General features: G+C 43.6%; 1 protein-coding gene across 2 annotated transcripts in view; it reads left to right on the forward strand.

The window, feature by feature from the left end:
• The window catches only part of TTC7B (tetratricopeptide repeat domain 7B), a 513,408-nt gene that overhangs the window by 258,205 nt on the left and 233,014 nt on the right, over positions 1-22,189 (forward strand). For both annotated transcript variants that reach the window (XM_030214578.1, XM_030214579.1), the window contains exon 15: positions 16,332-16,492. In XM_030214578.1, coding sequence (XP_030070438.1) covers positions 16,332-16,492 — 161 coding nt within the window. The remainder of the gene's footprint in view (positions 1-16,331; positions 16,493-22,189) is intronic.

Genomic DNA, 22,189 nt, shown 5'->3' on the forward strand with positions numbered 1-22,189 from the left:
GCACAGACTGAAAATGTATTATATAATCCTTTAAAATGTACTGGTCTTGCTCACCATGAAGAATTTTTATTCAGAATGTTTTAAGGCAGTGACATTATTCTACTGCAGACCCTCATTTATTAGTGATTCATTAGTTTTCAGCCTGTTCGTTTTACAAAAGTATTATAGTTTGTAATTTTTCATGTGTATCCACACAGGACAATACAATTACAGCCTGTGGGCTTGCATGTTTCAGTTTAATTTAACTTAGCATGAGCATTTAAAATTTGCTTCAACAAAATAACTCAAAACGGATAACAGCAGAACCGAACATTAAAATTACAGTGTATCCATAAAGTTAAGCATTATACAGAAAATTCCATATCCAAAATCTCAATAAAAATACTTTTGAAAAAGCCAGATTTTTAAATAATATCTAAAAGTTTGATAGCTAGTGACAGTTCTCAATTCAATCGGCAAAGCATTCTAAGACTCAAGCCCCCGTCCACAATAGTTTTATTTCAAGCTACTGTCAAACAGCATCTTTTTACATTTAGGTCTATAAGCTATATGTCCTGGGAAGAGCATAAATTCTGAGCACTGAGACCATATACATTTAAAAAAATAAATGTCAACAATTTAAACTTGATTCTTGCTTTTACTAGAAGCCCATGAAGGTTGATTAAATATGGAGTCACATGGAGGGGCATAATCGAATGCAGACGCCCATCTCCATGGGCGACTATCTCCGAGGACAGGTCCGCGAAGGGGCGGGACAGACCAAATTTTCGAAAAAGATGGGCATCCATCTTTTGTTTCGATAATACGGTTGGTGCCGGGCAAATGCATCGGATTTGGGCGGATTTGAGATGGGCGGTATCGGTTTTCAGCGATAATGGAAACCGAAGCCGCCCAGCTCAAAAACGAACAACTCCAAGGCATTTGGTCGTGGGAGGGGCCAGGATTCGTAGTGCACTGGTTCCCCCTCAAATGCCAGGAGACCAACCGGCACCCTAGGGGACACTTGTAAAAAGTTAAAAAAATTTTTTAAATACCTCCCAAGTCCTTAGCTCCCTTACCTTGGGTGCTGAGCCCCCCAAATCCCCCCCAAAACCCACTCCCCACAACTCTACACCATTACCATAGCACTTATGGGTGAAGGGGGGCACCTATATGTGGGTACAGTGGGTTTTGGGGGCGGTTTGAAGGGCTCCCATTTACCAGCACAAGTGTAATAGGTGGGGGGGGGATGGGCCTGGGTCCACCTGCCTGAAGTCCACTGCACCCACTAACAACTGCTCCAGGGACCTGCATACTGCTGTGATGGAGCTGGGTATGACATTTGAGGCTGGCATACAGGCTGGCAAAAAAAAGTTTTTAAAGTTTTTTTTTTGGGTGGGAGGGGGTTAGTGACCACTGGGGGAGTCAGGAGAGGTCATCCCGATTCCCTCCGGTGGTCATCTGGGCAGTTGGGGCACTTTTTGGGGACTTGTTTGTGAGAAAAAAGGGTCCAAAAAAAGCGACCCAAATTCTTGCTACTGCCGCCCTTCTTTTTTCCATTATCAGCCGAGGGCGCCTAGCTCTCCTCGGCCGATAAACACGTCCCAGTCCCACCTTCACCATGCCTCCGACATGCCCCCGTCAACTTTGTTCGTTCCCGCGACAGACTGCAGTTGGAGGCGCCCAAAATCGGCTTTCGATTATACCGATTTGGGCGCCCATGAGAGAAAGGCGCCCATCTCCCGATTTGGGTCGAAATATGGGCGTCTTTCTCTTTCGAAAATAAGCTGGATAGTCTATAGCTTTTCCTCCCAATACTAGCTTTGCAGCTGCATTTTTAAAAACCTGAATTCTGTGTATTTGCTCTTCTGGGAGACAGTAGCCTATATAAGACAGAACTACCACATGAACAGTCAATTGTGGATGTTGAGTATCCAGGAAAGGCCTAATATAATGGATCATCTTTAAATTGTATAATACCCCAGCCAGTCAGGTTTTCAGGATATCCACAGTGAATATTCATGAGTGGGTTTTGCATGCAGTGGAGTCAGTGCATGCAAATATGTCACATGGATATTCATTGTGGATAGCCTGAAAACCTGACTGGATGAGTGCCTCCAGGACCAGGTATGGGAATCACCGTATTACACATTAATCTTGTATTCCACAATACCTTTGCAGTTCAGTGCAGATAACAAAAAGACAAAGCACCGAGACAAATCGGGAAATTACAAATAAGGTACAATTTTTTTTTTAAACTCAACCTACATATTTTTTAAAAAGAAAAGTCTTTTGCTGTTTCCTGAAAGCCAAGTAATCCTTTGATAATCTAATTATTCTCCGAGGACAAGCAGGCTGCTTGTTCTCACTGATGGGTGACGTCCTCGGCAGCCCCTCCAATCGGAATCTTCCTAGCAAAGTCCTTTGCTAGCTCTCGCGCGCCCGCGCGCACAGCGCATGCGCGGCCGTCTTCCCGCCCGAAACCGGCTCGAGCCGGCCAGTCTTCTTTCGTCCGCACTCGGTACGGCTGTGTTTTTTGTCCGCACGGCAAGGCGAGTCCGCAATCCGCTGCTGGAGTCTATTCTCCAGGTCGGCGGCACGCAGCCATGAGAGCCTGTACAGCCCCCCCGAGATCGACCCTCTTCGGTCTCGGCCCCGAGGAAGCGACGGATGGATTCTACGTCCTCCTCGTCGGTGCCGGGGAGCTCCGGTGACATGCTTCGGAAGAAGTCGAAGAAGCATCGACACCGGTCCCCTCCCCATGTCGGCACCGAGAGCTCTGGGTCGCCGAGGGAGTCGGCACCCAGCAGGCATCGGCACCGAGAGGACCGCTCACTCTCTGTTCAGGAGGTGTCGATGCGCTCCACTCTGGACAGCCCGGAACAGCCTCCACGCCCGGAACAGGTTCTGACGTCGACGCCTGCATCGACCTCCATGCCTTTCTCTGCAGCCGCTCTGAACGAGAGCCTCCGGGCCGTTCTCCCAGAGATTCTGGGAGAGCTGTTGTGCCCTACCCCTCCGGTACCGGCGGTGCTTGCGCCTCCGGTACCGTCGAGCGTGGCGCCGGCTGGCCCATCGCCCGGGGTGAGGTCCCCGACGTCGGTACCGCGTGCGGTGCCGACTGCGGCCACCTCCCAGGAGGGCTCCCCGACTACGTCGGCGGAGGGAGCTTCGCCGATGCGGGCGAGGGAGTCTACCTCTCGATGCCCCCATCGTGGACGTGGCTCCACGGAGTCGAGCCGGGCGCGGTTGCAGACGCAGGTCCGTGAACTTGTGTCTGACACCGAGGGTGAGGCCTCGTGGGAAAAAGAAGAAGACCCCAGATATTTCTCTGACGAGGAGTCTGAGGGTCTGCCTTCTGATCCTACTCCCTCTCCTGAAAGACAGCTTTCTCCTCCCGAGAGTCTGTCTTTTGCTTCCTTTGTCCGGGAGATGTCTACGGCCATCCCCTTCCCGGTGGTTGTGGAGGACGAGCCCAGGGCTGAAATGTTTGAGCTCCTGGACTATCCTTCTCCACCTAAGGAAGCGTCCACTGTTCCCTTGCACCATGTCCTGAAAAAGACATTGCTTGCGAACTGGACCAAGCCACTAAGTAATCCCCACATCCCCAAGAAGATCGAGTCCCAGTACCGGATCCATGGGGACCCAGAGCTGATGCGCACTCAGTTGCCTCACGACTCTGGAGTTGTGGATCTGGCCCTAAAGAAGGCTAAGAGTTCTAGGGAGCATGCTTCGGTGCCCCCGGGCAAAGACTCTAGAACCTTAGACTCCTTTGGGAGGAAGGCCTACCATTCCTCTATGCTCATGGCCAAAATCCAGTCTTACCAGCTCTACACGAGCATACACATGCGGAACAATGTGCGGCAGTTGGCGGGCTTGGTTGATGCTCTTCCCCCCGAGCAAGCCAAGCCTTTTCAGGAGGTGGTCAGGCAGCTGAAGGCGTGCAGAAAATTCCTGGCCAGAGGAGTGTATGACACTTTTGATGTTGCGTCCAGGGCCGCTGCTCAAGGTGTGGTGATGCGCAGGCTCTCATGGCTGCGTGCCGCCGACCTGGAGAATAGACTCCAGCAGCGGATTGCGGACTCGCCTTGCCGTGCGGACAATATTTTTGGAGAGAAAGTCGAACAGAGGTGGTAGAGTCTCTCCACCAGCTGGACACCGCATTCGACAAGTTCTCCCGCCGGCAGCCTTCAGCTTCTACCTCTACAGGTAGACGTTTTTTCGGGGGAAGGAAGACTGTTCCCTATACTTCTGGTAAGCGTAGGTACAATCCTCCTTCCCGACAGCCTGCGGCCCAGGCTAAGCCCCAGCGCGCTCGCTCTCGTCAGCAGCGTGCGACTCAGCAAGGCCCCGCGGCTCCCCAGCAAAAGCAAGGGGCGAGGTTTTGACTGGCTCCAGCAGAGCATAGCCGACATCCAAGTGTCATTGCCGGGCGACCTGCCAGTCGGAGGGAGGTTGAAAGCTTTTCACCAAAGGTGGCCTCTCATAACCTCCGATCAGTGGGTTCTGCAAATAGTCCGGCAAGGATACACCCTCAATTTGGCCTCAAAACCTCCAAATTGTCCACCGGGAGCTCAGTCTTACAGCTTCCAGCACAAGCAGGTACTTGCAGAGGAACTCTCCGCCCTTCTCAGCGCCAATGCGGTCGAGCCCGTGCCATCCGGGCAAGAAGGGCTGGGATTCTATTCCAGGTACTTCCTTGTGGAAAAGAAAACAGGGGGGATGCGTCCCATCCTAGACCTAAGGGCCCTGAACAAATATCTCGTAAAAGAAAAGTTCAGGATGCTTTCCCTGGGCACCCTTCTCCCCATGATTCAGCAAAACGATTGGCTATGCTCTCTGGACTTGAAGGATGCCTACATACACATCCCGATACTGCCAGCTCACAGACAGTATCTGCGATTTCAGTTGGGCACACGCCACTTCCAGTACTGTGTGCTACCCTTTGGGCTCGCCTCTGCGCCCAGGGTGTTCACAAAGTGCCTAGCTGTAGTAGCAGCGGCGCTTCGCAGGCTGGGGGTGCATGTGTTCCCATATCTCGACGATTGGCTGGTGAAGAACACATCCGAGGCAGGAGCCCTGCAGTCCATGCAGATGACTATTCGCCTCCTGGAGCTACTGGGGTTTGTGATAAATTATCCAAAGTCCCATCTTCTCCCAGTGCAGAAACTCGAATTCATAGGAGCTCTGCTGGATTCTCGGACGGCTCGCGCCTATCTCCCAGAGGCGAGGGCCAACAACTTGTTGTCCCTCGTCTCGCGGGTGCGAGCGTCCCAGCAGATCACAGCTCGGCAGATGTTGAGATTGCTGGGCCACATGGCCTCCACAGTTCATGTGACTCCCATGGCCCGTCTTCACATGAGATCTGCTCAATGGACCCTAGCCTCCCAGTGGTATCAGGCTGCTGGGGGTCTAGAAGACGTGATCCACCTGTCCACGAGTTTTCTCGAATCCCTCTATTGGTGGACAATCTGGTCCAATTTGACTCTGGGACGTCCTTTCCAAATTCCTCAGCCACAAAAAGTGCTGACAACGGATGCGTCTCTCCTGGGATGGGGAGCTCATGTCGATGGGCTTCACACCCAAGGAAGCTGGTCCCTCCAGGAACGCGGTCTACAGATCAATCAATCTGGAGTTACGAGCGATCTGGAACGCTCTGAAGGCTTTCAGAGATCGGCTCCCATCAAATTATCCAAATTCAGACAGACAACCAGGTTGCCATGTACTATGTCAACAAGCAGGGGGGCACCGGATCCCGCCCCCTGTGTCAGGAAGCCGTCAGCATGTGGCTCTGGGCTCGCCGTCTTGGCATGGTGCTCCAAGCCACATATCTGGCAGGCGTAAACAACAGTCTGGCCGATAGACTGAGCAGGATTATGCAACCTCACGAGTGGTCGCTCAACTCCAGAGTGGTGCGCCAGATCTTCCAAGCGTGGGGCACCCCCTTGGTGGATCTCTTCGCATCTCGAGTGAACCACAAAGTCCCTCAGTTCTGTTCCAGGCTTCAGGCCCACGGCAGACTGGCATCGGATGCCTTCCTCCTGGATTGGGGGGAGGGCCTGCTGTATGCTTATCCTCCCATTCCTCTGGTGGGGAAGACTTTGTTGAAACTCAAGCAAGACCGAGGCACCATGATTCTGATTGCTCCTTTTTGGCCGCGTCAAATCTGGTTCCCTCTTCTTCTGGAGTTATCCTCCGAAGAACCGTGGAGATTGGAGTGTTTTCCGACCCTCATCACGCAGGACGAAGGGGCTCTTCTGCATCCCAGCCTCCGGTCCCTGGCTCTCACGGCCTGGATGTTGAGAGCGTAGACTTTGCCTCTTTGGGTCTGTCAGAGGGTGTCTCCCGCATCTTGCTTGCTTCCAGGAAAGATTCCACTAAGAGGAGTTACTTCTTTCTGTGGAGGAGGTTTGCCGTCTGGTGTGACAGCAAGGCCCTAGCTCCTCGCTCTTGTCCTACACAGACCCTGCTTGAATACCTTCTGCACTTGTCTGAGTCTGGTCTCAAGACCAACTCCGTAAGAGTTCACCTTAGCGCAATCAGTGCATACCATTACCATGTGGAAGGTAAGCCGATCTCAGGACAGCCTTTAGTTGTTCGCTTCATGAGAGGTTTGCTTTTGTCAAAGCCCCCTGTCAAGCCTCCTACAGTGTCATGGGATCTCAATGTCGTTCTCACCCAGCTGATGAAACCTCCTTTTGAGCCACTGAATTCATGCCATCTGAGGTACTTGACCTGGAAGGTCATTTTCTTGGTGGCAGTTACTTCAGCTCGTAGAGTCAGTGAGCTTCAGGCCCTGGTAGCCCAGGCCCCTTACACCAAATTTCATCATAACAGAGTAGTCCTCCGCACTCACCCTAAGTTCTTGCCAAAGGTCGTGTCGGAGTTCCATCTGAACCAGTCAATTGTCTTGCCAACATTCTTTCCCCGTCCTCATTCCTGCCCTGCTGAACGTCAGCTGCACACATTGGACTGCAAGAGAGCATTGGCCTTCTACCTGGAGCGGACACAGCCCCACAGACAGTCCGCCCAATTGTTTGTTTCTTTTGACCCCAATAGGAGGGGAGTGGCTGTAGGGAAACGCACCATATCCAATTGGCTAGCAGATTGCATTTCCTTCACTTACGCCCAGGCGGGGCTGGCTCTTGAGGGTCATGTCACGGCTCATAATGTCAGAGCCATGGCTGCGTCGGTAGCCCACTTGAAGTCAGCCTCCATTGAAGAAATTTGCAAAGCTGCGACGTGGTCATCTGTCCACACATTCACATCTCATTACTGTCTGCAGCAGGATACCCGACGCGACAGTCGGTTCGGGCAGTCAGTTCTTCAGAACCTGTTTGGGCTTTAGGATCCAACTCCACCCCCCGAGGGCCCTGTTTGTTCTGTTCCAGGCTGCACTCTCAGTTAGTTGGTAAATTTTTTAGGTCAATCTCAGTTATGTCCTCGCCGTTGCGAGGCCCAATTGACCATGGTTGTTGTTTTGAGTGAGCCTGGGGGCTAGGGATACCCCATCAGTGAGAACAAGCAGCCTGCTTGTCCTCGGAGAAAGCGAATGCTACATACCTGTAGAAGGTATTCTCCGAGGACAGCAGGCTGATTGTTCTCACAAACCCGCCCGCCTCCCCTTTGGAGTTGTGTCTTCCCTTGAAGTGTATTGTCTTGCTACATACTGGACTGGCCGGCTCGAGCCGGTTTCGGGCGGGAAGACGGCCGCGCGAGGACTAGCAAAGGACTTTGCTAGAGAAGTTTCCGATTGGAGGGGCTGCCGTGGACGTCACCCATCAGTGAGAACAATCAGCCTGCTGTCCTCGGAGAATACCTTCTACAGGTATGTAGCATTCGCTTTCTGGGAGACAGTAGCCTATATAAGACAGAACTACCACATGAACAGTCAATTGTGGATGTTGAGTATCCAGGAAAGGCCTAATATAATGGATCATCTTTAAATTGTATAATACCCCAGCCAGTCAGGTTTTCAGGATATCCACAGTGAATATTCATGAGTGGGTTTTGCATGCAGTGGAGTCAGTGCATGCAAATATGTCACATGGATATTCATTGTGGATAGCCTGAAAACCTGACTGGATGAGTGCCTCCAGGACCAGGTATGGGAATCACCGTATTACACATTAATCTTGTATTCCACAATACCTTTGCAGTTCAGTGCAGATAACAAAAAGACAAAGCACCGAGACAAATCGGGAAATTACAAATAAGGTACAATTTTTTTTTTAAACTCAACCTACATATTTTTTAAAAAGAAAAGTCTTTGGCTGTTTCCTGAAAGCCAAGTAATCCTTTGATAATCTAATTATTATGGGAAGAGAATTCCAAATCAAAGTAGCCCTATAAGATAAACATGAAGTTAACTGTCTCTGAAGTTTAACTAAAACCATAGAAGGTCATCTCAAAACTGCCTGTCTATGATCTAATTATCTAAAAAAGAAAACAACTCAGCCAGATATAATGGATGATTCCCATACAATGCCCTGAAAACCACAACACATAGTTTAAATTGAGACCTTTCAACTACTGATAGCCAGTGAAGTTTTACGAGGTAAGGAGATACATGATCTTCCCTACGTAGTGAAAAAATAACCCTTACAGCAAGGTTAAGCTTCATTCATAGGGCCTACATAAACTAGGTAATTCAAAGGTAATTCAAAGTTTCTACTTATTACTCTCAATTTCCTTAAAAGAAAGCAAGAAATTTTGACTACCTTATTAACCTGATTTAACTTATTTATTTATTATCTCATTTGTACCCCACACTTTCCCAACAGCGTCAGGCTCAATGTGACTTACAGCGCACCACAGAGGCAAACGCCAATGCAGTAAAATGAAGCTAAAACAGCAGGAAAATCTGCAAGAGATAATGGGGAAGAGTCGGAATTGACGGAAGGAGTAGGGAAACCAGGAGGGAAGAGGGAAGGGGAATGTGTCCAAAGAGTCTCTAGATCGATGCGCATCCAACAGTGGAGACACATGCAGAGGCCGTGGGATAAGCATTTCCGAATAACATGGTCTTTAGTGATTTCCTGAAAGTTAGATGGTCGGTGATGGTTTTTATGGTTTTCGGCAAAGAGTTCCAAAGCTGAGTACTGATGAAAGAGAAGGATGTAGCATACGTGGATTTGTACTTGATGCCGTTGCAGTTCGGATAATGAAGGTTAAGATATGAACGGGAGAGCCTGAAAGTATTTAACTATCTACTTCAATTCCTAATATATAAGTTGTAAATTCAAGCTTAAAGATGTTGTTACCAATACTAAAGGTCTCTGTGGAACCCTTTTACTAGGCCGCGTAAGCGTCTATGTGTGCCCAACGCACGCCAGAATGGAGTTACCGCGCGGCTACCACATGGCTCTTGCGATAATTTCATTTTCGACGCGCGTCCGATACGCGTGGCCAAAAAATAATTTTTATTTTCTGCCGCATATCGGAGGCGCGCCGTGACATTTCCCGTGTGTAGGTCATTACCGCCCGATTACCACATGAGGCATTACCGCTATGTCAATAGCTGGCGGTAAGGTCTCAGACCCAAAATGGACGCGCGCCAATTTTCATTTTGCCACATGTCCATTTTCGGCAAAAATGTAAAAAAAAAAAGGCCTTTTTTTTACAGATACACTGAAAATGATTCTGTGCTCGCCCAAAGCCCGCAGGCCATTTTTCAGTGCACCTTAGTAAAAGGACCCCTCTATCTTTTATATTCTATGGTGAGCCAATCTGGAGAAGCTTTGTTTTTTCTTAAGTTTCAAACAAAAGCATAATGCCCACCTTTTTATTACCTCAACACATTTTTGGATTCCCCTCATCACCTTCTCATAGCTCTTTAAACAAGGCAACAGGATAGTAATATTATCTGCATAATTAAAGGTGTGTAGTTTAAAACCATTAAGATCCTTTCCTAATGGCTGTAGAAACAAATTAAATAATATTGGAGACAGAGGTGACACCCCTGAGGGAACCCCACAGGTTGGTTTCAAAGCATCTGACAGGACACCCTGCGTCTTAACTCTATAACTAGAGCTAGTCAAAAATCCCTTCAACCAATTCAGCACTGCACCTTGTAAACCAAAACTATTCAGCATAATCAATAATAAATCGTGATCAACTAGGTCAAAGGCACTTGATAAGTCAAATTGAATAAACATAGGATTCTGGCCATGGCTTAAAAGATGCTTCCTGTGTGTCACAAACATCCCAGAACCATCTTTGTGCTGTATCCTTTCCAAGATCCTGACTAGGTGTGACAGATCATATCTATATATATAAAACTCACTCTCAACGTTCTGAGGACACTGACGTCAGTGAAGCCAAGCCCTGACTTCCTTCAAAAAGGTTCGAAGGTTCGTGGTGGTGAAGCCACCAAAATCGCTCTGGGCCCTGCCCTCGAGGGAGGAGCAATGGCAGAACAACAAGGGGTTGGCAGGGAGGGAGGCAGGGGGGTGGGGGTGGGAAATCGCTCGGCCCCGCCCTCGAGGGCGGAGCAATGGCAGAACAACCAAGGGGTAGGCAGGGAGGGAGGCAGGGGGGTGGGGGTGGGAAATCGCTCTGGGCCCCGCCCTCGAGGGCGGAGCAATGGCAGAATAACCAAGGGGTTGGCAGGGAGGCTGGGGTGGGTGGGAAATCGCTACGGGCCCCGCCCTCGTGTCAAACGTCATGACGTTGAGGGCGGAGCAATGCCACAACAACGAAGGGGTTGGCGGGGGGGGGGGGGGGGGTTGCCGACAAAAACCTTGCTAGCGCCCGTTTCATTTGCTCAGAAACGGGCCTCTTTTACTAGGTGGTTCATAACCCATCCCACCATAACCTTTATCAATACCGGCCTGTAGTTTAAGTCTCCTGTAAATCTCCTTTAGGATTTTTTGGTATAGGGGTTAAAATTATTTCACCTCCAGTATTTGGAAATACACCTTTACCTAAATGATAATTAAGCCAAGCAGTTATCAAATCCAGAAACAATGATGTGACACACTTCATCAGCCTCACAGGACATGAATCTAGAAAACATAGATTTTGCATAGGATCTCAACAGCTGTTTAACTTCTTCAGTTTTTATCTGTCAGCTGAGTTGTCCATGTGAGAGGGACCCTGATGAGCTTTAGGGTATTTGCACTCTTCTGAGCATATGACAAGAAATTGTAAGATTGCTGGTATGACTTTATGATTTTTTATAAATTGTTACTAAAGTATTTTTTGAGTTTTGGAAGCTTTTTGCGTTTCGTGGTGCCACTCCCTTTGGAGCATCACTTGGCTACCAGTTGTGTGTTCCATTTTGATAAAGTATATTTTTCTTTTCTCCATTTTTTTTCTTTTCGTCTTTGTTTTTTTCCATTTCTGTTCATGCCTCTCTTTGTTTTTACACAAGAATGAAACACGGCTTATTGCCAATTTCTGTATAACAGGGGTTCTCAACCCAGATCTCAGAAAACACCTAGCCAGTCAGGTTTTCAGGACACCCACAATGAATATGCCTGAGATAGATTTGCATGAACTACCTCCATTTTATGCAAATCCACCTCATGCATATTCATTGCGGATATCCTGAAAACCTTACTGTGTGTCCCATGGACAGGATAGAGAACCCCTGCTGTATATAATATCAGCATTGTCCTAGTGCAGGGGTAGGCAACTCCGGTCCTCGAGAGCCACAGGCAGGTCAGGTTTTCAGGATATCCACAATGAATATGCAGGAGATAGATTTGCATACCATTGAGGCATTGCTTGCAAATCTATCTCCTGCATATTCATTGTGGCTATCCTGAAACCTGACATGCCTGCGGCTCTCGAGGACCGCAGTTGCCTACCCCTCGCCTAGTGGTTAGTGCAGTGGAACATGGAATGTTGGCTACTGTTGGAGATTCTGTTGCTACGTTTGGAGATTCTAGATGGAATGTTGCTACTATTGAGATTCTGTTGCTGCTATTTGAGATTCTACATGGAATGTTAATGTTGCTATTCCACTAGCAACATTCCATGTAGAAGCCTGCCCTTGCAGATCAGCAACGTGGCCACGCAGGCTTCTGTTTCTGTGAGTCTGACGTCCTGCACGTACGTGCAGGACGTCAGACTCACAGAAACAGAAGCCTGCGCGACCGCATTGCCTCCACATGGAATGTTGCCAGTGGAGAAGTAGCCTAGTGCAGAGGTAGGCAATTCCGGTCCTCGAGAGCCGCAGGCAGGTCAGGTTTTCAGGATATCCACAATGAATATGCAGGAGATAGATTTGCATACCATGGAGGCAGTGCTTGCAAATCTATCTCCTGCATATTCATTGTGGATATCCTGAAAACCTGACCTGCCTGCGGCTCTCGAGGACCGGAGTTGCCTACCCCTGTCCTAGTGTGAGAGTGCCCTGACTTTTGAGAAGATTCTGTTTTATGACCAGTATTTTTATTCTCATTAGCAGTAATTTATTATTTCTTGCAACCCCTGATGCAGGCAGTTCGCCAAAATGTGGTCCATGCTGGTTATATTATGGTTCTTAAAAATTCTTTGCATGGACCATTTTGGGCTCCTTTATCTCTACTCTTTTTCTTTCTCTCTACTCTGATTACTAATCTATTTAATATTGTATTTGTATGTTCACTGGATTGGCACTAGCCTTTTCAGTCACTTGTAAGCCACTTTGAGCCTGTATCTTGTGGGAAAAGGTGGGGCATAAATACGATAAATAAATAAATAAATAAATTACACTTGCATGACCTCTGTGGTCTGCATTGAGTTGTTGTGTAATAAAGTTTAATCAAACATGGATTCATTTGTTTGGCTTGTTTTTAAATTGGCTAGTTTAGTACGATTACATACCCACTGCTTTGGATTTTTTGGCAAAATGGGAACGGTGACAAATTCCCTAAGGGCCTCTTTTATCAAGCCCATTAAAGTGAATGGGCTTTGTCGGCATTACTGTACCAGGAGCCACTAGCACGGCTTAATAAAAGAGGCCCAAAATGTTCTTACCAAGAACTTGTAATTCATTCTAGCCTGGTACAGGCTGTATATGAGCAAAAGTTATTTATTTATTAGGATTTATTGGCCACCTTTCTGAAGAAGTTTACTCAAGGTGTTGTACAGTAAGAATAAATCAAGCATAAACAATAGACAATTAAAGCACTAAAAATATTCAAATAACAATACAAAGTATGGCATAGTATACTTCTTGCAATGTCAACACAATACATAATAGAACATTTTACTAGACAGCATAGGGTATAAGCAAAGATGGAACATATAGATAGGTAAGAGAATAAGAGGACTTTGAAAGTAAGGTGACCAATTTAAGAAAGTTGCACATGAGGTCAGAGAGATGGTTAAATATTAGCTCAGCTAGGGTAGGAGTGGATAAACATGTATATGTGTAGCCCGTATCATTCCTTGTGTGTGCGAGTGAGACTAACAAGTTAGTTACTTCTTCCATTAAAGGCCTGGTTGAAAAGCCAAGCTTTCACCTGCATCCTGAAGTAAAGATAGTCTTGTGGTAAGTGGAAGTGCATTCCAGAGTGCGGAGGCTACTCCGGAGAAGGCTCGCTTGTGGGTATCATACCTCTTGGGGGGGGACCTTAGTGTTCAGCAAATTGTAGGAATGAGAGCCTACAAAAGATCCCAATTCTATCTTTGCATGCTGTAGTTAAGCATAAGAGCCTTTCAAAGACCAAAATAGCAGAGCTCCAACGAAAAGAATTAACCAGGAAACATTTAACAAATATTTGGAAACAGGCTTCGCTGGATTTGAGCAATGCTCATTGTAACTGAAACTGCAGTAGCTGGAGTTAGTTTTTAGGATTAGGATTTAGGATTGTTTCTCACCATCCTCCCCACCCACCCCCACCTTCCCCATGAGACGGACTTTGGAATGCTTTTATGTTTCACGTATATATTCCGATATATGTCATCATTTCCTCATTTCTGAATTTCTGAGCTGAAGAAGGGCTACCTGAAAGCTCATCAAAAATGTATTTAGTTAGTCCAATAAAAAAGGCATCATCTTATTTTCTTTTCTTTGTTTTGTTTTATTTCTATTTGTTACCTTTAGGATTAAAGGACTTAAAAACTGAGACATCTCAAATAATACAACCAGCTTGAGCCCTTCTGTGCATTTTAATGTCTGACATGTCAAGTTATAATTTTTTTGTGCCTTGTTAATTTCCTGTGAATGACTTGAATCTTGGCATAAGCATTTTTTTTCTCCCCTGTTTCAGAATGCCAGACTGTTCTCTCTCATTTTATTGGTGATCTTTCATTGTGTGTAATTATATTTCTGAAGTTTTTTTAAGATATGAAGTCCTCGTTTAAGTGTTGCAGAATCTGCAGCTGTTTCTCATTATTTTCTACCATAATTTAATCTGTAGCCTTATTATCTTTTCATTTGATTTTCAGTGATCATGTTTGCCTTTTGAACTGCACTTTCTGTGCCCTCTGACTGTTATGTCAGTCAGTTTTATTTTTTTACATAGTTACCCATTAAAAATGCTGAAGCTGAGATTACAACTATAAAATTAAAAGTCAGTAACCAATCAAAACTATCAATTTACTACATCCTTAAAATAATAAAATACAAGAAAAATTAAAACAAATAATGTGATAACATTATAGTTAAATCAGTTTAACAGAGTAGCATAGTAACGTGGAGGGACATAATCGAAAGGTGCCGGCCAAATAGCTGGCCGGCCATCTCCGGCGCCACAAGTGGGCGGAGCCAACCGTATTTTCGAAAAAGATGGCCGGCCATTTTTTTTTCGCTAATATGGTTGAACCCAGCCAAATGTCAGAGTTCGCCGGGGTTGAAATGGCCGGCCTCGGTTTTCCGCCATAATGGAAAATAATGCCGGTGATCTCAAACCCGGCAAAATCCAAGGCATTTGGTCATGGGAGGAGCCAGCATTTGTAGTGCACTGGCCCCCCTCACATGGCAGGACACCAACTGGGCACCCTAGGGGGCACTTCTAAAAAATATTTTTAAAAAATTAAAAATAGCTCCCAGGTGCATAGCTCCCTTCCCTTGGTTGTTTAGCCCCCCCCCCAAAACCCACTCCCCACAACTCTACACCATTACCATAGCCCTAAGGGGTGAAGGGGGGCACCTACATGTGGGTACAGTGGGTTTCGGGTGGGTTTTGGAGGGCTCCCATTTACCACCACAAGTGTAACAGATAGGGGGGGATGGGCCTGGGTCCATCTGCCTGAAGTGCACTGCACCCACTAAAAACTGCTCCAGGGACCTGCATACTGCTGTCATGGAGCTGGGTATGACAGAGGCTGGCAAAAAAATGTTTTTTAATTTTTTTGTGTGTGTGAGGGGGTTGGTGACCACTGGGGGGGCGTAAGGGGAGGTCATCCCTGATTCCCTCCGGTGGTCATCTGGTCAGTTGGGGCCCCTTTTTGAAGCTTGGTTGTGAAAAAAAAGGGACCAGGTAAAGTCGTCCAAATGCTCGTCATGGATGCCCTTCTTTTTTCCATTATGGGTCGAGGACGCCCATGTGTTAGGCACGCCCAAGTTCCGCCTTCGCTACGCCTCCGACATGCCCCCGGGAACTTTGGTCGTCCCCGTGACGGAAAGCATAATCGGCTTTCGATTATGCCGATTTGGGCGACCCTGTGAGAAGGACGCCTATCTTTCGACACAAATCGGAAAATAAGCCTGCTTGTCAACTGCAATGTTATATACAAAAACAAACAAACATCGGACCTCTTGCATGTGGTATTGAAAACAGGGGAAATCAGAAATTTTCCAAAATCAGCTACCCGTAGATTAATAGTGAACCTAGTCTGCATACTCATAATGGCAGTATTTATTATATGGCAGATGTGGTGAATGGAACATTGGCTATGCGGCTGAGCAAGGATGGATCAGTGGTTGGAGGGCAGCTGTTCTGGGGTCGTACTTCTTTGAGGGAGACATTTTTGGAGAAAGCTAGCAATGGTAGGAGTCGGTGGTGAATCAGTGCAGAGCCTATGAGCCAGAATATGCTTACAGACCTCACCCTCTCCTCCTATATGATCTTCTTGTTACAAAAGAAAGATTGCCAGTGGGGTGGGGGGGGGGGGGGAGTGTACGAGCAGATGCTAGCTGGCATTTCCTGTGCCAGTTCCACCTCTGACTGCTACCAGTAGCAGCTGAACCCAGAACCAGTCTCAGCAGTGTTCCTTCAGTTTTGAACTGATGAGGTGAGGGGATGAAATTGATGCTCAGAAATGTGCGGGGGTGGGGGAAAACTCACTGTCCTCCTGGGCCAGGTAGATGTCTGCTGGTTTGGAGTCTAAATGTTTGCATTAACAGAATCACTGACACAAAGTGGACTTACAAGATTTTGTTAACTCTTTACCTGCTGGTTATATTTACCTGCCAGATACCAGAAGCTTTGGGATATGTCCGTCAGGCTCTTCAGCTGCAAGGGGATGATTCCAACTCTTTGCATCTTCTGGCACTCTTACTGTCAGCACAGAAACACTATCATGATGCCCTCAACATCATTGACATGGCTCTTAGTGAATATCCAGAAAACTTCATGTAAGTATGAACTAGAATGCAAAATACCCTGTAGTTTTAGAAGCAGTCTCTCATTGCATGATAGTATAAGCCAGCAAGGGGTAGAAAGAAATTAATGAACGGGCTGTGTTTGGATCAGAGAGTAAGGATGAAACCAAAGAAACCTACTGTTCTGGAAAATAATATAATGGATAACTGTTAATGACTTATTCTTTGACATTAAGCCACAACAAATAATGCCTGGCATCGTTATATGAACAGCATCAATGTGTGAGCATCAATTTATTGAAAAGATTTCTGTTTAATTTGTGTCTTGTAGAATAATTGTAAGTTTAAGTTAAACTGTACCTGCTGTACACTGCTTTGGGTGAATCTTTTCATAAAGGTGGTTAATGAATCTCAATAAAATAAATAAATATTTAAGAAACAGAGATAAATGCTAACAAGCCCCTCTGGCAGGAGTTGCCATGTTTCACAAATGGGTGACTATTTTGGCATGTAGGAATTCTCCCCTAGCTTTTCAAGTCTTAAGCGTACAGTGTAGTACTTCACACTCTGCATTTATTTATTTATTTATTTATTTGTTACATTTGTCTGCCACATTTTCCCACCTATTTGCAGGCTCATTGTGGCTTACGTTGTACCATAGAGGCGTTCGCCATCTCCGGTAGAGAGTCAAATACAAAGAGTTGTGGTCGAGTAAGGTTCATGTGTTATAGACACAATTGGGGAATCATAGAGAGGAAGAGTTATGCAGAGTCTATAACAAGCTTTGGTTTCATTGTGTTGCAGGGTTTAGGCACTTAAGTTGGGTCGATAGGGTATGCCTTTTTGAACAGGTTGGTTTTTAGTGATTTCCGGAAGTTTAGGTGGTGGTACGTTGTTTTCACGGCTTTTGGTAGTGCGTTCCACAGTTGTGTGCTTATGTAGGAGAAGCTGGATGCATAAGTTGATTTGTATTTGAGTCCTTTGCAGCTTGGTTAGTGAAGATTTAGGTATGTTCGTGTGGTTCCGATTGTGTTTCTTGTTGGTAGGTCTATGAGGTCTGTCATGTATCCCGGGGCTTCGCCGTAGATAATTTTATGGACCATGGTGCAGATTTTGAAAGCAATACGTTCTTTGATTGGTAGCCAGTGTAGTTTTTCTCGGAGGGGTTTGGCGCTTTCGAATCGCATTTTTCCAAATATAAGCCTGGCTGCTGTGTTTTGAGTGGTCTGAAGTTTCTTTATCAGTTGTTCTTTGCATCATCTTCCAGGGCTATTTTTTTCCATGGAGCAAATAGGACGTAGAAACATGACAGCAGATAAGGGCCAAATGGCCCATCCAGGCTGCCCATCCTCAGTAATCACTATCTCCTCCTTAAGAAATCTCACGTGCCTGTCCCACGCTTTCTTAGATTCAGACATAGTCCTTGTCTCCATGACCTCCACCGGAAGGCTATTCCACAGGTCCAGTGGGGAAGGTAGGCCCTTTCCAACCAGAGAGACAGACGTATGATTTAAAATAGTTTATTGGTAGCATCAAACAAATATATGACTCAACACAGCTGTGTTTCGGCAAGTAAACATTAAACACAAGATAGAAAAATAGTACAAAAAAACAATCAGGTACTAGTAAATCAATGTGACATAATGTACAGTGAATAATTAGAAGTAGAGATAAAAACAACAATAGTAATAGTAAATAAAGCTTATAAAGCAAGGTGACTATTGAATAATATAAAACCAACAGAAAAGTACATGAGCATATATTAAAATAAAAATATAAAGAAATGAAACATAATTAAAAACAATTACATGCACAAATACATTCTATATGATACCAGCATAATGGCATGATATTAAAACATCATGTTTTTACAAACATATAAATATATATATGTGTGTGATGTAAAATATTCAAACATAGTTATATAAACAAAAATATAAAAAGATATATATATTTTTTGGAATGTAAAGAGGTTCGAACCATGGACCATACAATATGTATTCATAAAAAAGGTTATGATTTTGCCAATAAAAAATGTTTTAAGATGAAAAGGAGTTAGACAATTCATGATAAAATTTATTGATAAAAAAGATATTTTCTATGTATATATGTGAGACAGCAAAAAGAATAAAACAATGACAAAAATGAAGAAAGAAAAATGTAAAAAAAGAAAAAAAAAACTATGCACAACAAAGGAACACCTGATATGAAATATAAAACTATTTAAATGCTGTTAATGTGGGGCTATTTTGCATCAGTATGCTGTATAATCCAAAAATGTATATTTGCATATATATATCTATGTCTGTATATATACATGTATATTTCTGAAAAAGCACATAAATAAAATTACCGATATTGGATATACAAAATATATATTTGTTACAAATGTGAAACATAAAGAAAATAATAAAGAAATGAAAAATAAATAGAAAAAGATAAAAAACAATAAAAATAAAAAATATAATAATAAAATAAAATGCTAATAATGAAAAAATGTAATGAAAGATAAAAAATGAACAATGTAAATAATAAAAAATGATAATAAATAATAAATGAAGAATAAAAAATGCGACCAATGTCTGTATCCTGTATCAGCACAACCCATTATATAAGAAGAGGCACAGTTCTATAAGAATGTTATCTTGTGATATCTTTAAAAAAAAGAGTAAAAAATAAATGTTAAATAAAAAAAGAAGAAATATATGATAAGTGAAAGTATAAACAGTATCTCACTGACCTTATGATGTGCTATGATGTTAAATTCCAGCTAAATATATCGTACAGGTGGGACCACAGTCCTATAAAAAAGACAATCTAATGAGACAAGGTATGAGATAGGGTGGTAGACTGACGTAGAAAGACCAACCGGGTGAGAGGAAATCACTTAAAAAACATATAATATTCATATGTTTATGTGAACCATATAACATGAGTCTATTCTGTTAATCTAATATGATGCAACGTTAAGTTCAAGTATCGCCAAAGAACACCGAGAGCACCAATACAGAAAACAGTATTTGTGGTTCTAAAAGAAAATAAGTAATGATGGCAGAGGGGAACGTATAACCATTAATAATATCTACCGGTGTAACGAGCTCTTCTCGAAACATGAAGAAAATAATGTATATATATATGTCTAAGCCTACTACAAATATTAAAGCGACATTCCAATCACCAGAGGGCAATAAGACCGAAAGAACAGAAATACACTCACCACAATCAAGATTGTGACTTCTATGAACAGAATATACAGTCTCAAAGACGTATCAAGAAGATGTACACAGCGCGTCCGTTATTTAAATGCCCAAAAGCGCGCCAAAAAATCAGGTAAACTGCGATGCACATGTGTGCAAAATGAACATATAATGTGAGGCTTTCCAAAAAGGAATTAAAAATACCATAACATATAATTTATAAAACAATCAAATAAATAAAGACTAAATTGAAAAATAAGACAAAAGTACGTCATTTGTATTCATGACATATAATGAATATTCATAACGTAGCTCATAAGCACACAAGCACTGCCACGCTGGGAAAAGACCAAAGGTCCATCAAGCCCAGCACTCTGTCTCCGACAGTGGCCAATCCATGCCCCAAGAACCTGGCAAAAACCCCAAAATTTAATAACGATCAATGGACTTTTCCTTCAGAAATCTGTCCAGACCCCCTTTAAACTCAGCAAGGCCAGCTGCCATCACTACCTTCTCCGGCAATGAGTTCCAGAGTCTAACCACGCGCTGAGTAAAGAAAACCTTTCTCCGATTTGTTTTAAACCTACCAGATTCTAATTTCATCTTGTGTCCCCTGGTTCTATTATTGTTAGAAAGTGTAAACAAACGCTTCACATTTGTCCGCTCTATCTCGCTCATTATTTTGTAAACCTCTATCATATCACCTCTCAGCCGCCTTCTCTCCAGGCTAAAGAGTCCTAGCCATCTTAACCTCTCCTCATAGGGTAGTCGTCTCATCCCTTTTATCATTTTTGTCGCCCTTCTCTGCACCTTCTCCAATTCCTTTATATCTTTTTTGAGATGAGGCGACCAGAACTGAACACAATACTCTAGGTGCGGTCACACCATGGAGCGATATAACGGCATTATAACATCCTCATGCTTGTTTTCCATCCCTTTTCTTTTTTTTTTTTTGTATCATATTTTATTAAAGGTTTTCAAAATACAACAGAAAAGTATACACAAAAGCAAACAACACATAACAAAAAGAATGGGAAAAAAAAAACACCATGGCTTCCAAGTGCAAATACATAGACGTTCCAGGACAATACCTAGAGGCCAAGATCAAGTAGTGCTACGAGATGCCTGACAAAATAAGTCTAGGCGAGCCCAGGTCTTCAGGACAGACTGCACTCTGTCCCTTTTCTAATAATACTCAACATTCTGTTCGCCTTCTTAGCCGCCGCAGCACATTGAGCTGAAGATTTCAAAGTCCTATCCACGATGACTCCCAGATCCCTTTCTCGGTCCGTAACTCCTAACGCGGAACCTTGCATAACATAGCTGTAATAAGCTCCAATGAGGAACGTGAAAACGCATACATTGAGAAATTAAACTGACATGTACAAACACACTAAAGGTTGGGATGTATTAAAGACACCAAAATATACGTCGAATTAACATATTAAGAAAATCTTTATGACGAGCTGCTCATCCACAAGTACCGTCTGTTCTAAGAGATATTTAAACATCTTGACTTGCTAAAATATAGTTGGACTGTCTAAACATGCATTAAATGTTAGTAGTGCTTGAGGACATCATCACGGATGCAAATCCCTGGTAAAAGATGTCTATATGTAATTGCAGATGAAAAGAAATCAAAATGCAAGTTAAAGACCGAAAAATGGGGATAAGCAAGAACAAAGAATTATGTGCACTCACACACATATACAAATGTGTATATACACGTGCATTCACAGTGAAAAAAATTATTTATAAAAATGAAAAATATATAAAAAAAATAATAAATAAAAAATAAAATAATAATAATAAAATGATAAAAAAGGAATGAAAAAAGAATAATCATAAAAAAGAAAATGAGAAAAAAGGTAAGCAAATGTAAAAATAAAATTAAAAAAATAGTAATAACATAAACAATAATAATATAATGATAAATATATAATAATAAAATATGTTACAAAAATTATATGTCAAGAAAAAATGGGCAAAATACAGGACAAAGAAAAGAGGATAAAGGAAAATGGCACAAAATGAAAAAAAGAATGAAAAAAATGAATAATGATTAAAAATAAAATATGTAAGGAAAAAGGAAGTTGCAAAAAATATATATATAGAATAATAACAAATTTTTAAAAAATATATATAACAAATATAAATAAAAATATGATAATAAGAAAAAATAAAAATAAAAGAATAAAAATAAAAACTGAAAAATGTGATTAAAAGTATGGACAAAAAAACTACATAGTGCAATACAAGGAATAATAAGAGGTGTATATATGTGTATATGCTTAGTCTTATTTGAAAAAAATAAATGACAAAATAATTGACATCCAAGGTCACGCAGCATGAAGAAAAAGCAGGAATGAGATTACAAGAAATGTTTGTATTCAATTTCTGCATTTAGTCCCAAGGGTTCTAGACTCTATAATTGAAAGATCCATCTTTGTTCTTGACGTAGCAATGTTTGGTCTGTAATGTTTCTACGCCAGTTGCCTCTAAAAGTTTTGAACACAAATAATCTCAGGTCATG

Source organism: Microcaecilia unicolor, chromosome 9 (genome assembly GCF_901765095.1).
Source record: "Microcaecilia unicolor chromosome 9, aMicUni1.1, whole genome shotgun sequence".
Lineage (NCBI taxonomy): Eukaryota > Metazoa > Chordata > Amphibia > Gymnophiona > Siphonopidae > Microcaecilia > Microcaecilia unicolor.